Raw genomic sequence first — 15,869 nt, forward strand, 5'->3', positions numbered from 1 at the left:
AAGGAAGGAGCCAAGGAGAGGAAGTTCATGACTTGGGTGTGAGTGATCCGTGGTCCTTTTGTAGAGCTGAGTACAGTTCAGAATGGCTGCCGTTGAGAGCTGAGGCCATGGACTTGGAGTGAGATGGGTCTGGAGAGCTAGCGTTGTTGAGCAAGTGGGGGCGTCTTGAGTTTGTGTCTCAGCTTTCACATGGATTCACTGTCAGGAAGCCTGGGGCAAGGGACTAAGTCACCCTTAACTCCATCTCCCACATGGGTAGACAAATGGATATACCATCTTTATAGCACACTTGTGACACTGTACAAAAAAGTAATGGGCATAAAACTATGTTATTACCCTTAGTCTCTATCATTAAAGGAGATACCCAAAATTGAGCTCAATTATTTTACATCAGTGAGAAATATCTTTGTTTATAAGTGTCATTATGACCTCTTCTCTTCATCAGTGCTTAAGGAATCATGTTCTTAGTTAAGTTCTGTCCATTAAGTAGCCCATTCAAATGACCTTGAACAAGTGATCTTCACATTCAGGCCCTAGCAATCTCATTGATAAGTAAGGTACTAGGACTTTAAAGCCTTGTGAGTACTAACATTATATAGCCTCTGAAAAGCTTCCAGAGCCAAGGAATCTAGTTCAAATCCCGACTCTCCCTTGAATTTGCTGCATGATTTTGAACAAGTTACTTTACCTCTCTGTACCTTAATTTCCTCATTTGTAAAATTAGGATAATTGTAGTACCTATCTGATAGAGATATTGTGAAAATTATATCTGTATAAAGTGCTAAGAAAAAGTCGTGCCTGATCGTAGCACTATTGAAAGGTGCTTATTATTTTCATGATCCAGTCAAGTCACATGACATTAATCTGTGCATACTGTAGCCCAGCGGGGCCCCTGTGTCAGCAAAGTTCAGCGTGAAGGTTGTAGATCCCTATATTAGTACTCAGCAGAGAACAGTCAATTTAGAGCCATTAATGCAGGAGTGGGCAGGATGGATGGGGTGGACTCTGCTGTTACCGAGTTTCTACCTAAGGAAACAGGGAGCTTATAGGACACCTGGGTGGCTCAGTGGTTAAGCATCTGCCTTTGGCTCAGGTCACGATCCCAGACTCCTGGATCGAACCCCACATAGGGCTCCCTGTTCTGCGGGGAGCCTGCTTCTCCCCCTGTCTCTTGCTCCTCCTGGTTGTGCTTTATCTCTCTCTGACAAATAAATAAATAAAATCTTAAGAAAAAAAAGAAAGAAGGAGAACAGGGAGCTTAAAAGGCACAAAGTCTAAAATAAGAAAGAGCCACAGAGTGGGAGGAAAAAGAAAAGCCCCATTGGAGTTGAGCCTCGTGGGGAATGGCCGTTCCTTTTCAGGATATGATGCTGAGTGAGAAGTTCCATGGTCAGCTCCACGGTCAGACCTTCAAACAAAGGGGCAGAAAATCAAAACAAACCACAGAGAAAGGAACAACAGTATAAAATGGTCACAAAAGGTTCTCACTGGTTCTCCTGCTACAGAGAGCAGGAGCCGCCCGTGTCGGGACTGCTTGAGGAAACCCCTTGTCACTGCCAGCAGGAGCCCCAAGTCCCCCTGCCAGTCGTTCATGCCTTCCCTGCGTGCTTGATCCGTCTCAGTCCCCGTGAGAGAGCTGCCACTGTTGTCCGTATTGCACATGTCCGCACAGCCCTGCTGTCATTTGTTTATATTTGGGAAGGATGCTGATCGCTTCTAAGTCCCCCAGGGCTTGGAATCCATCATTTCATATTCCCAACAACCTTTCAAAGCAAATACTTTTACTTCTAAATTAGACGAGGAAGCTGAGATGTTCAGAGGTTAAGTAACTCCTTCAAGGAGGTCCAGTAAGTGGTGGAGCCACTTTGACAGCCCAGGACTGTCTTCTTCCAGCGCTCCCACTGCCCTTGAGTCTGTCCCATCCCCCCTCTAGGTGTCCTGGGAGGGCACCATGCCTGGGTGTGCAGACAGACAAGAACAGGCAGATGAACCTAAGACTGAGTCCTGCTGAGTGCAGTTCAAGGCATCGTCTGCACCCAGGGTAGCCCTCTAAGCCCATGGTGTGCACGTACCTAATCAGCCTCTCTCAAGGCACCAGTCTGAGAGCCACAGAGGAGCCAGGAAGGAAGGCTGATTCACCCCGCTGTCTGCAGAAGGCTTGCTCCTGGGCTGAAATGCCTTAGGGATCCAAACCTCAGGGCATAGGGGTCTTTGCTACTGATGGCTAATTTAGGTGCATCTGGTCAGAGAATTTGTTCTACGGGATATTGATTCTATGTTATTTATGGAGATGTGCCTTGTGGTTTAATAAGGGAGACAATGGTCTTAGAACTGGGTACAGGGATCTGTGAACAGCCAACAGATCTTCAATTGTGCTACTCAGTAATTTTTGGTCTGTTTGATGGATCAGTTTTGAGAAGCTTCCACAATGTTTGTGGGGTTGTCAGTTTCTTCGTTTAATTCTGTCAGTTTCTGTTTCGTGGGTTTTGAACCTGTTGTTAGATGAATATATAAGTTCATGATTACTAGATCTTCCATTTTTTATATCATCATGTAAAGACCATCTTTATCCTTAAAATTTTGTTTTGGCTTTAGAGTAAATTATTTTTTTCTGACATAATTATTGGAGTACCAGCTTTGAATTAGTGAGTCTGGCGTACATTTTCCCCTCCCTCAGTCTTATGTGTTACTATGTTTAATGTGTTGGTTATGAAAAAGAGCATGTGTGTGTGTGTGTATGTGTACATATACATATATATATGTATATATAAAATGTATTTTTAAAAAATTCATTCTAGGATTCTCTGGCTTTGGACATACATTTGGCAGAATCTATCTTTTCTGTATGCTGTGATTTTTACTTGGGCTTTTTTCTCCCCTTTTATGTCCCTCCTGGCCTCCATGTTTAGGGAAGTTACATATTCTGATTCTCTTCTTTAAGTAGTGATCCTTAAATTTTAAAAATTGGCTTAACTTGTATGTCAATTTTACCTCAATAAGGCTGAAATTTTAAATAATTGACTTACCTCAATAAAGCCTAAAATCAATCCCCCCTTATTCTTATAATTGTGGCTCTCTATAGATTATGGCATAAATTAAGGGAATTCAGAAACTGTTGTGGCTGGAAGAATGCTAGAAGATTTTATCCACATACCTTGTCCAACAAACCAAAGGACTCAGGCATATACATACATACATACATACATGTATACATACACACACACAAAATTAAGAGGAAGAAAGGACGATACTGGATCTCATCTTTGCCTTACTGTCCAATATTCCAATATTTACATCATTAGTAATAAGTCCAGCATTGTGCTGATTACATTTGAGAAATGCTTGCAGCATTCCAAAGCAATTAGAATTAGTTGGATCGACACAACCCAGAAGGACCTTGACCCAAAAGGGAAGAGCCATTTGGCAAATATCTAACCATTTCTATTCTTTTCCACTTTGGGAAAACTTGGTAGGGATTGGAGAAGGATGTTTGATCCATTGTTACTATAGTTTATAGCTAATGTCAGGTCTTAGTTTGATATCGAATACTTATCAACATAAAGTCCTTATCTCCCCAACTAGTTGTATGAAAACAATGTGTTTATGTATAGTGTGTGTATATATGTATTTATATTTTTATGGAGAGAATGAGTATTCCTTTCATCACATTTTTCAAAACCTTAATGAAGTTTAAAATCCGTTAGCTGTCATCGTTTTTCCTGTCCAACAAATCAGCTGACTTCTGGCAAGCACCATCCCCCATCTGTTGAAGTTCCAAGTTCACTTGCTCCTGGAGAAAACGTGTGACCTCATTTTCTTATTTGTTTTCCTTCTTTCTTTCAAAAGCTTCCTTCCTACCAGCTACTTTAACCATGACTGTGGACAGGGGAGATAATGTGAACATATCTTTCAAAAAGGTGTTGATTAAAGAAGAAGATGCAGTGATTTATAAGAATGGTGAGTATGTGTTTCATTGCCTGCCAGCACCATGGTGTGAGACATTAGATAGCATGAAACGTATCGGGTCATTATCCGGGTGCAGTCTTGGGGGCAGATGTTTCATGCAAAGCTGTAATGATGCAAGACAGTTGAATCTTATTAAAGAAGCTCTATGAGGCACCGTGGTTGGTTGCTTAATTAAGTAGCGATTCATATACATAAATGAATGTACATACATTCCATATTTATGAGTGTATAATATGAAATTGTGAATGTACAATAGACCCCCCTTATGATGTGATAAGTGAGGTCCCAAATTCAGCCATGTAAACTGAGGGTTGCTAGATTGCAAGGTTAAGGAAATTACCAGATTGAGCCTGGGAAGCCAACTGGAAGTAGGTCTGGGAGTCCAACTGTGTCTTACAAATCTGTCCAGTTCCAGCTGTGGTCTGGCACCCCGTGGTGGCAGTTGCCTGATCCAGCTGGAATATTGATGGGGACTATGCTGAGTTCTGTGGGTGGAGAGGACTTCCAGATTGCAGCAGCGATTCTAGGTTATCTCCTGGTTAGTTGATTGATCTGTCCAGTTCCAGCTGTGGTCTGGCACCCCGTGGTGGCAGTTGCCTGATCCAGCTGGAATATTGATGGGGACTATGCTGAGTTCTGTGGGTGGAGAGGACTTCCAGATTGCAGCAGCGATTCTAGGTTATCTCCTGGTTAGTTGATTAGTTGGTGGGGTGTGTTTGCCTGTTCATCTCTTCCTGCAGAAGATAAGCACTTAAGCCTCACCTCTATCTTCATACCTTTGGTGGTAGATCGCATAGACTAACCAATCTGCTCTATCACCGTAATTTCTCAGTTTGGGGAGCACATTGCATGGCTCAGCCTTTTCGTTCTTCTACATCCAATTTGCTAGAGCACGTTTTCTGTATCCAGTCAGAGCTGATGAAGTGGAGGGGCCAGATGGGGAAACGGAGTGTCTGCGTATGACTCACTGTTCTCCACTCTTCTCCCTTGCCAGGTTCCTTCATCCACTCAGTGCCCCGGCATGAAGTACCTGATATTTTAGAAGTGCATCTGCCTCACGCTCAGCCCCAGGACGCTGGAGTGTACTCAGCCAGGTACATAGGAGGAAACCTCTTCACCTCAGCCTTCACCAGGCTGATAGTCCGGAGTAAGTGACTGAGAGGCCACAATCTGTGATGATTTGGTCGTTAGGATTTTTAGTGGCAAATAACAGAAACTGACTCTGACTACTTGAGCAAAAACGAGGGGATTGGTTGGAAGTTTACTAAGGACTCTAGAAAATTGGTAGAATGGCTGACAAAGAAGTTTCCAGAAAAGATAGGCCCCAGGGAAGATCTGGGGCTCAGCCTGGGTGGGGGCAGATGGACTTTCCCTCAAGGAGGCTGCGCTTACTCTAACTGTGCTTCAGCAATGTTTTTCTATTTACTAAATTTCAATTCCCAGGATAAAGAATCAGATTGGCCTAATATATGTCAAATGTATACTGGCTTACACCAATGAGCTATAGTCAAGTGTGAGGGCAACATACCACAGCACAGACTCCAGGACCTCACACTTGAATAGCAGCTTCATTCCCCTAAGAAGGAGGCATCACAGTGAGCTGGGCAGTCTCCCTGAAATGTATCTAATACACGGGGATGAGTTGGGCCTTCTGGATTGGTCTAATAGCTAGTTAAACATTAAGTCTCCTGTGAGGCTCTTGGGTAGCTCAGTCAGTTAAGCATCCGACTCTTGATTTCAGCTCAGGTCATGATCTCAGGGTCATCGGATCAAGCCCCTCATCGGGCTTTGTGCTCAGCACGGAGTCTGCTTAAGGTTCTTCCCCCTGTCGCCCCCGCTCCTCCCCCATGCCCTCATGCTCTCTCTCAAATAAATGAATAAATAACATCTTTTTAAAAAACCACATTAAGTCTCTTGTAAATCCTACACTGTACAGACTATTTAACTCTCAAATGGGATTTCTATTCTCATGTTTGAAAACGTGCATGAGGTAGAGAACTAGTAAACACTCTGCCCCCCCTTTACAACTATCAAAATATAGAGTAACTATCAACCAGTAGTTTTTTTTTTTTTAAAGATTTTATTTATTTATTTGACAGAGAGGGATCACAAGTAGACAGAGAGGGAGGCAGAAGGAGAGAAAGATGGGGAAGCAGACTCCCTGCTGCGTGGAGAGCCCGATGTGGGGCTCAATCCCAGGACCCTGAGATCATGACCTGAGCTGAAGGCAGAGGCTTAACCCACTACGCCACCCAGGCACCCCTCAACCAGTAGTTTTTATAAGAAATTGATTTATAGAAAGAAAAACTGGCCTTGAATTTCCTGGCTATCCCATGTATTCATGATATGAAACAACCCAGGTCTAAGTATTTGGGCTGCTCCGTCATTCTAATGATTGGAATCTTACAGTTTTTCTTTTTCTTTACCTTATATTTATTCATTTGTTCATTCAACAAAAATCTATTAATCATAACTCTGTGCCTAGTATTGTGTTGGTATGAAAATACAAGGATGAGAAGATGAATCACTGTCCCTTGGGTAATTCTCAGAGCAGTTACATAGGCAAATGGATAAATCGTTTTGCATTACGACAGTGGAAGTGTGAAAAGTGTGGTTCATCTTGGTTTAGGCAGGTGGAGTCCTCTTTTATTCCACTACTCTCAGGAAGAGTCCAAATGGCAAGAGCACAGTTGGACTTCATTTCATTTAGGTGTTTCTCTCCAGCCTATATAGCACTGTGTACCAGGCGTACTCAGAGTCTGGGGAAAATGGGCACATTTTCTAGTAATATCAGAAACACCAGATGTTGACATATGGTAAAAGATTTAACTTTTTTTTTTAATGTCAAAACAGTCATGACTTAGTATAGACTAGAATTTGAAACTCACCTGAAGTTTTAAGATAAAGTGAAAGATTTCAAACACATTTTGATCTCTAGCTATCTCTTGAGACTGCTAGGAGCACGTGGTCGTTCCTTTGCTTAGGAGTATTTTGGTGAAACTGAGAAGCATTGCTAATATCTAAAATAATTCTAAGAAAGTTTGAGTTCGGCCACAATCATCCAGTTTAAGAGTATTTTTCGCCAGTATGATTTACTTGATGTTTTAAGCAATGAGGTCCAGCTAACGGCATTTGTCCATTTCTCATAACTCTAGGGTATCTGTCCAGGACAAATTGAAACCTAGGAGTAAATCATAAGTTCCTTAGACTTTGTGCCAAGAATCACACTGGTTATATTTATAGGATTTCTTTTTAATATAAATTCTTTCTCTGACAAAAAATTTCTTAGAACCAATGAATTTATAGGATTTCTCTCTGTATGCATGAATATTTGGTTTCCTAAAAATATAAAACCTCAGGGCTTTTGATGAAAATTGCAGAAGCCTGATTGCATCTTGTTGCTTATCAAAAAAACACTTTTCCTGGGGTGCCTGGGTGGCTCAGTGGGTTAAAGCCACTGCCTTCAGCTCAGGTCATGATCCCAGGGTCCTGGGATCGAGCCCTGCATTGGGCTCTCTGCTCAGAAGGGAGCCTGCTTCCCCTCTCTCTCTGCCTGCCTCTCTGCCTACTTGTTATCTCTCTCTAAAACAAAACAAAACAAAACAAAACAAACAAAAAAAAACCAACACTTTTCCTAGCTTCTCTGTCTCTAGGAGATCACCTCAGTTTTCCCTTCAAGCTTTATTCTTTTGTCTTTCTCAGGATGAGGGAAAAAGCTGGGAAAGGTCTATAGATAAGTAGAGAGCTAAAGACATAATTCAGTGTAATAAGCAGCTCATTTTCTTCTCCATGGGCTGCCATCATTAGTTTTCAAAACGTGCAAATAACTGTGATCTGGCTCTCAAGAAATCACTAATTGTGCAGAAGTATTTTTCCCTTTATATAGTAAGGCATGTAAATATTAACTTTAAGACATTTTGTAGCTTTATCTTTTAAATGGAAGTCTGTAAGAAAGGGTCTGTGTAGACAGTTTTCCTGATTGTTTTAGAGAAAATACTGATAACCAGGAATTCTTGCCAAAGAAATTATTAAGTTACATCAGCTGTAGGCACAGGTCCAACCTTACCACCGTGAGACTAACATTCAGGGACAAAGACACTAGTTCCTTTCAGATGAGAAATTAAATCGCTGACCACAAAGGGTCATCCCAATCCCCCTGCATTTTTTCCTTATATCAGAAGGTGTCTTTAAACCTAAAAAAATCATCTAAAATCACTAAATGTTAGAAAGAAGTAACCAGTAAATAAGAATCTAGGAACATTTTACCATTCTTGTACTTTAGGTTTATATAGCTTGTTTTACTTCCTGTTTTTTTTTTTTTTAACCTGAAAAATGGGTGGATGCTACAGCTACTGCTCACTCCTTCAGCCACATCTTGTCTCTACAGACTGTGGACCAGAGGTTCTCACACTCTGGCATGCATTAGAATTATCGGGAGGACTTGGTAAGAATAGATTGCTAGGCACCTCCAATTCAGTGGGTCACGGATGGGGGGTACATTTGAGATTTGCATCTCTAGCAGATTCCCAGGTAATGGAGAAACTAGTGGTCAGGGATCACACTTGGAAAACCACTGATCTAGCTCTGATCGTACCTGCAGCTCTGGAAAATGCCAGGCCTTCCTCCCCTGCCTTACCTTTGCTTGGAACACACTCTGCAGCTTATCTTCTTTGCTGATTATGTGGTCACGCAGATTCTGCTCACATACCACCTCCTCCAGGAAACTTTCCTTTCATCCCCAAGACAGGATTAGGTACTCCTTGTCTCTCTCTCTCTCTCTCTCTTTTTTTTAAGATTTTGTTTATATATTTGATAGAGAGACACAGATAGCCACAGAGAGCACAAGCAGGGTGGAGAGGGAAAAGCAGGGAGCCTGACTGTGGGGCTTGAGCCCAGGACCCTGGGAACATGACCCAAGTGGAAGGCAGATGCTCAACTGACTGAGCCACCCGGGCACCCCGCCTTGTCTTTGTTGCTATCCTCATGTCCTGTTTCCATGTCTGTTTCCCACAGAAGACTATTAGGTTTTAAAGAACTGAGATTGTATTTTGTTTCTCTTCATTTACTCATGTCTGTTGAAATGACTGCCATGTTGTAGGTGTTCAGTAAAGGTTTGTGGAATGAGTGTGCTCTACTCAGCAGAGCCTTGTTTTTCTTAAAAGGATGTGAAGCTCAGAAGTGGGGACCTGAATGTAACCGTGTCTGCACCGAGTGTAAGAACAACGGTGTCTGCCATGAAGATACGGGAGAATGCATTTGCCCCCCTGGGTTTATGGGGAAGACCTGTGAGAAGGGTAAGTCAGGAGCACTTGATGAGCAAGTTCTGCATTTAAAAAGCCATCATTGCTGGATGTGGAATTTTAACTCTGGACACTATTGGGAACAGAAACTAAGTGGCCCATGTTAGGCCATGTAGGAACTCGGTGAGAATTGGAAAAAGGCACCCTTTCCTAAAGGTTCTTTATTGCCAAGCATTGTGAAGCTGTCCCTGCCTCGGCTGAGATTGGATTGTTTTCCATATTCACTAGTCTAGGGGAGACCCGTAAAAGAAGACCCATAGGTTTCAAGGGGTCGAATATTTGACTCTGACTCATCTTTTTCTCCCACCAAAGCTTGCGAGCTGCACACGTTTGGCAGAACTTGTAAAGAAAGGTGTAGTGGACCAGAGGGCTGCAAGTCCTATGTATTCTGTCTCCCAGACCCCTATGGGTGCTCCTGTGCCACGGGCTGGCAGGGTCTGCAGTGCAACGAAGGTACGTGCCAGTCACACCCCTGAACAGAAACGTTCCAGCAGGTACACCCGGGAGATCCAGCTTGCAAGAGATCAGAGCGAGGGATGAACCTGGACTGTTCACTCTGCTATCCAGTGCTGAGCTATGGGTTTGTTTGTTTTTTAAAAGATTTTATTTATTTATTTGACACAGAGAGAGCGAGAGAGACAGTGAGAGGGGGAACACAAGCAGGGAGAGTAGGAGAGGTAGAAGCGGGCTCCGATCCCAGGACCCCGGGATCATGACCCGAGCCTAAGGCAGATACTTAACGACTGAGCCACCCAGATGCCCCTGAGCTACAGGGTTTTGAATCACAGATGTTTTCATTGCAAGTTAGTGATGTTTTCATAATTAAGACTCTGGATGTTAGAGAAAGTGCTTTTCCGGCACATCATCTAGGGTTCTTATTAAAACACAGCCTCCATAGGTGTGGACTGGCTCCTGAGGTCTGAGTTTCCCAAAACTCCCAGATGGTGCTCACGGTGCTGGTTTTCAGACCACACTTTGAGTTGGAAAGGCCATAGAGATTTGTGTTTTTTTAGTGGGCTCTAGATATCAGAGCTCTGAGGTCCTATCCAGACAGGATTTGGGCTATGAAAATAGAGGAAGAGCTTTCTTCTGTGGACCCACCAACATCACCTCCTGGCCACCTACAGCCTTCGTTTTCTCCCTTTGTCTCTGTTCACCATGGTTCTGGGGTCTTGGTTTACAGCGTGCCAGCCGGGTCATTACGGGCCAGACTGCAGGCTTAGCTGCAGGTGCACCCACGGGGAGCTGTGCGATCGGTTCCAAGGATGTCTCTGCTCTCCAGAACGCCAAGGGCTGCAGTGTGAGAAAGAAGGTAAAGCAAGGTAACACTGTAATTAGGGCCATGTTTAGCCTGTCTGCACTGGGCTTTCCCAGTTATAATTCTTGCCCCAGCAGCCCAAATACCTCAAGCCACTTCTGTTTCCATCCAGAAATTGGGAAGAATATACCCCAAGTTCTAAAGGACAACATTCTTGTCCTTTCTTACGGGCCCTCCTCCCGGCCTTTATTCCTCTTTCTGCTAGAATAAACCACGCGCCCTTTGTGGAGCAGGGAGTGGCGACTGGCTGCGGAGGGCTCTGCCTACCCCATCGGCTCCCTTCCAGGGCACCCATCTTTTCCCAGGGTATGCACAGCAGGGGAGAATTCCTTTGGAGGGATTTGGACAAAGGATATTTTTGAAAAGAAAGATAGAAAAAGGAAGCAAAAAGAGAAAAGATGAAGCCTCAAAGTGCAATTTTAAGTAATTCTAGTTCAGAAATTACCGTAGAGCAAAGGGGTCCACAAACTCTGACCCACAGACCATCCAGTCCGCCATTTTTTTTAACAACTTTATTGAGATATCATTTCTATACCATGAAGTTCACTCCTTTTAAGTGTACAATTGAGTGATATTTACACAGTCGTGCAGCCGTCACTGCAATCTAATTTTAGGATGTTTCTGCTCCTTCAGAAGAAACCTTGTACCTATTGGCTGTAGATCCCATTCTCCTCCCCCCTACCCACGCCCGGCAACCCTGAATTTACTTTTTGTCTCTCTTGACACCGCATAAACTGTAGATGGGAACACCCATTCCGTGGTCTTTCGTGACTGGCTTCTTTCACAGACCATACTGTTTTTGAGGTTTAACTGTACTATAGCACTTATCCTTTTTATTTCCCTATCGTCTGTTGTTGTAAAGAAAATTTGATTGGCAGGAGCCACACTAATTCGTTCAGAACAAGTACTCGCTAGCTGCTCACACTGTACATCAGGGTTAAGGAGTTCGTTATTAGAGAACTTCCAGTCTGCAAAGCTGAAAATATTTACCGTCTAGACAGAAAAAGCTTGTTAAGAATATACTTTATAAAATGAAAAGAAACCTATTTATATATATATTTTTATATATTTTCAAAATTTAAAAATAATGAACCTATATAACTTTTCCAACCCTACAAATCTAAATGTTCCAGAAGGAAATCTACACTCAGAGCAACAAGACCAAGACCCTTACGGCTTTTTCTCTGTTCGTTTTTAAATTCAGAACAAATATGGGAGGAAAATACCAACAATTGTTTTCTCAAAGGCTTTGGCTTCGTTTTACTGTGTTCAGTCCCCTGCCCCCCGCCCTGTTTGGACTCCTGGACGCAGGGCAGGAACCTGGGAGGGTCTAGGAAGGGAAGGAAAGGCCTTGGGGCTGCGGGAGGATTGAGTTGAAAACAGGCGGCCAACACGCCCAAGGATTTGACTTTTCAATTTCATGACCGTTTACCTTTGCTGAGCCTGAAGTTGCAAAAGGTGGGAGACCCTCAGACCTAGATGCAGGCCCCTGGCTTTCAGAGAGCAGCCCCGCACCCCCCTTCCTGGCTTCTCCTCCATCTCCACCCACAGACCCACCTTCCCCTCCAGCGGACTGCAGGAAATGCAAGGCGACAGTTCAGGAAAGACTTAACTGCCTTCAAAGTGTCAAAGCGCTTTTTAAAGTTTCTACGCGAATCACTTCTTAAGCCGAAAAATCTGGTAGATTCTAATCACAATCCCTTCAAGTCTACAGGTAGGTCAGGGAATTACCCTTGTAGTTCTCAGACCTCTTTCCTCCCTGCTCCATACCTTTTACTCATTGCGTTCCAGGCCCGGGAAACAGGACAACAATATAAAATATGAATGTTGTGTTCAGCACGGCCCCACCGCCTTACCCCACCCCCACCAGTATCCAACAGCTCGTAAGTCCCTGCTGCTCTTGGGGGGCATTTCCATCACCCACACTCTTCACGAAGTGCTGGACTGGTTTCTACTGCGTCTCACTTTTAGTTACAAAGGGTCTGAGTTTCTCTAAGACCCTACAATTCAGAATAAAATCATTGTATTTCAGGATTATTCATTCTCTACCATGTAGGTATTAGGCAAGGAGTCCTGATACCCTTGTTGATACCAGAGACAGTGTCTTTCAGTGTTGGTGGCAACACTAGTGATTGGGCTGTTGCCTAGAAACCAGTTTGAGGGACTAGTTCTGTTCCACTTCATTTCTTGCGTTTAAGTGTCCATGGTCCTCATTGCTCGCCATCTGCAGATTGAATGTGCTCTGTCTTGTAGAGCAAAAGGGAGGCTCACATTGGTCAGCAACGTTGTGGGGTTGTTTGCAGAGTCAAAGAGGACCGAGTTTTTGTTTTTGCTTTTTTTTTTTGGTCAGCATTCTCTTAAAAAGTAAAGGGAGCTGAAACGTAAGACCAGGGATGATTTGGTCATGATGATCATTTTAATGTAGAGACTGTCCATCCCAGATCCACTGAGGGGAGCACGGCATTATGGCAGAGTGTAGACTCTGGATTCATACAGATCTGAGCTTGATTCTGGGCTATGAGCCTCAGTCTTCTCATCTGTAAGATGGGACCACAATAGCATTCTCCCACAAATTTATTACACGATGATAAAACAATATAATACTTGCAAAGTTCTTACCGGGGACGTGACTTGCCAAATGGTAGCTGCTTTTACTTCTGTTGCTGCTGTGTCAAAGATGAGATTTCACAGTGCTGTTTTCCCCGTGCAGGCACACCGAGGATGATCCCAAAGATAGAGGATTTGCCGGATCACATAGAAGTTAACAGCGGTAAATTCAACCCCATCTGCAAAGCGTCTGGCTGGCCACTACCTGCCAATGAAGAAATGACTCTCGTGAAGCCGGATGGGACAGTGCTCCATGTAGGAGTTATTCTTCCTCTGGCTTCTGACACTACTAGATGCTTTCAGTGTAGCAATCGCCTCGCCTCAGGCTGGGTTCCACCCTGGCCTTGCATCCTCCAAAGCCAGTGTGTTGTCACCTTGGACAGAACGCCGTGTCCCTGGGGAGGTAGAGCAGAGTCACCGCAGCCTGGCCAGTGCCACAGGGCAAGGTTGGAAAGAGACCACCACAGTGGAAGTGATGAAGCTGAGTGCCAACCATCCCACTCTTCCCGCAGAGTTTTCCAACTGTGTGTGTTGAGAGGAATATGTCAGGCTATGCAGGCGCTACTCCTCACAGTACATCCCCTCAGGCTAACATCTATCAGGAAGAATGAGGTGGTCTTGTGGCCACCAAAGGGTGTGGCAAGGTGTGGCCACATGAATCAGCAGGAGATTCTTGTGTTACCTCCATGTGGTATCAGGAAATGGAAATTTGATGACTGATCTACTTCTATTGTGTTCTTTGGAGCAAAAATTAGCAGAGTATTAAAGAAGGCAGTTCAGCCTAATTTCATTGATTGCAGGTAGATCTGCTCTCACACTTCCCATTCAGAAACCATAAACCGTGGAATCCCTTGGATCGAATACTTTCCTTGGGCCCCCAACCTCTTCACTCTGCCCTTGTGGCAGGAGCTCAGCTCTGGTTAGGGGGTGTCAGAGCACTTCTTTGCTGGAAAGGACTAAACAACTTTTCCAATACGTTTCCCTTCTCGCTTCCAGCAATCTCCAATGCGGCCCAGATAGGAGTTCCCCAAATTTCTCTGTGTCACCAGAGATCCTCAGGAAGTTGATGTATTTTCTTATCTAAACATTTTGAAATGGTTATCTTTTTTTTTTTTTTTTTTTCCTCTCAAAGATAGCTGAAAATCAACCTTACAAGAGGGTAGATGCCAGGGGCTCCTGGTTGCTGAATATGTGGAATGTGCCATTATTGGTTTCCACACGTCAGCCGTTCCTGACTCCCCTCAAACAATTCCTTAGGCAGTGAAGCCAGTTGACAGCTGCTTAAAATCTTGTTGGCCTTTGCCTGAGTTAATGGAAGTAAGAGCTGCCCCCTAGGGAGGGTCAGCTGTGCTGTATATGTGCTGCTTATTATTCCCTGCCCCCTCACTAGAGAAGTGGAAATTGGCTGGGTGACGTTGACTCAGGAATTGTCAAGAGTGACAGAGTAGGGATGTGAGTTGAGGTCCATGTGTCTTCAGAGCCCGGATTTTTCCTACAACACTGCACTCGATAGCTCCTCAGTTATTTTGGGGAACCATTTTGTCCTCTCACCCAGCCATCTCTGTATTAAACTGGGAAGGAACAAATATTGCCAGAGCAGTTGAAAGGAATTGGGTTCTTAACCTGTAAGTATTTACCCCACACTCCCAAACACACAAACACAACAGCAGGATCTGAGAGGGCGTCAATCCAATATAAACTTTCAGGGTTACTACAATAGCTTTGGAAATAAGCCAATGATTATACTAGCATTGCATTTGGCCTCTTAATCTCTCCTAGAAAACTTCTTATCAAACAATGAGATGGGGTCAGTTTTATGGACCTTTCGTGTGTTTATGCCTCCCTAGAAGCTTTTATTTGTGTTTGACCCTTCCAGCCAAAAGACTTCAACCTTACGAGTCATCTGTCAGTGGCCACATTCACCATCCACCGGATCCTCCCCCCTGACTCAGGAGTCTGGGTCTGCAGTGTGAACACCGTGGCTGGGATGGTAGAAAAGCCTTTCAACATTTCTGTTAAAGGTAAGCTCCATTTTCTAGAGGAAGAGCTGGCCTCCTCAGTGCAGTGTTTATGTCTGGTTGGGTGCTGCTCCCAGATAGAAATGTTATCTGAACACTAAAATGCCTTTTTGGGTATTTTCTAGGTTTTAAAATTTTTTTCATATGCATGAAAATGGAAGGGAGGGATTAAGTAGATAACCTTTATAGTCACACAGCCCTGGCTTTGATTTTTGTCCCTAAGAGCAAGATAGCTTTTGTATAGCCCTGAGCAGAGGAGTTTAACTTCTCTGAGCCTTTCTTTATTTGAAAATAAAGTTTAGTTCATCTACTGCTCAGGGTGACTGTGAAGATTTGTTAAATATGCAAAACACCTGGAACTGTGTCTGGCACAACATGTCTAGTCGTGTTTATAGTACATGAAAAGTTTGACTTCATCATTGTTGTGACTTCCTATTCATTATTGTACAGAATAATTTGGAAAATACTTTGAGAATTACTCACTTATTATGAAACCCAGGCTATGCTATATAATGAACAATAATTTTTTCACGTATTCAGCATTGTGCATATTCTTCCTGCTATGAATTAGGATTCCAAAATTTACATTGATCTAAGTAGATGGGTATACATTTGTGGCTTGAGAGGGAGAAGGAACATGAAGGTAAATCCAAATTATCT

The 15,869-nt window shown here is 43.5% G+C and overlaps 1 protein-coding gene across 2 annotated transcripts in view; it reads left to right on the top strand.

Moving 5' to 3' along the window:
• Window positions 1-15,869, top strand: part of TEK (TEK receptor tyrosine kinase) — a 102,807-nt gene that overhangs the window by 54,879 nt on the left and 32,059 nt on the right. For both annotated transcript variants that reach the window (XM_080820385.1, XM_080820384.1), the window contains exons 3-9: window positions 3,847-3,957; window positions 4,961-5,113; window positions 9,129-9,260; window positions 9,579-9,719; window positions 10,450-10,578; window positions 13,295-13,446; window positions 15,068-15,212. In XM_080820385.1, coding sequence (XP_080676511.1) covers window positions 3,847-3,957; window positions 4,961-5,113; window positions 9,129-9,260; window positions 9,579-9,719; window positions 10,450-10,578; window positions 13,295-13,446; window positions 15,068-15,212 — 963 coding nt within the window. The remainder of the gene's footprint in view (window positions 1-3,846; window positions 3,958-4,960; window positions 5,114-9,128; window positions 9,261-9,578; window positions 9,720-10,449; window positions 10,579-13,294; window positions 13,447-15,067; window positions 15,213-15,869) is intronic.

Source organism: Martes martes (genome assembly GCF_963455335.1).
Source record: "Martes martes genome assembly, chromosome: 12".
Classification (NCBI taxonomy): domain Eukaryota; kingdom Metazoa; phylum Chordata; class Mammalia; order Carnivora; family Mustelidae; genus Martes; species Martes martes.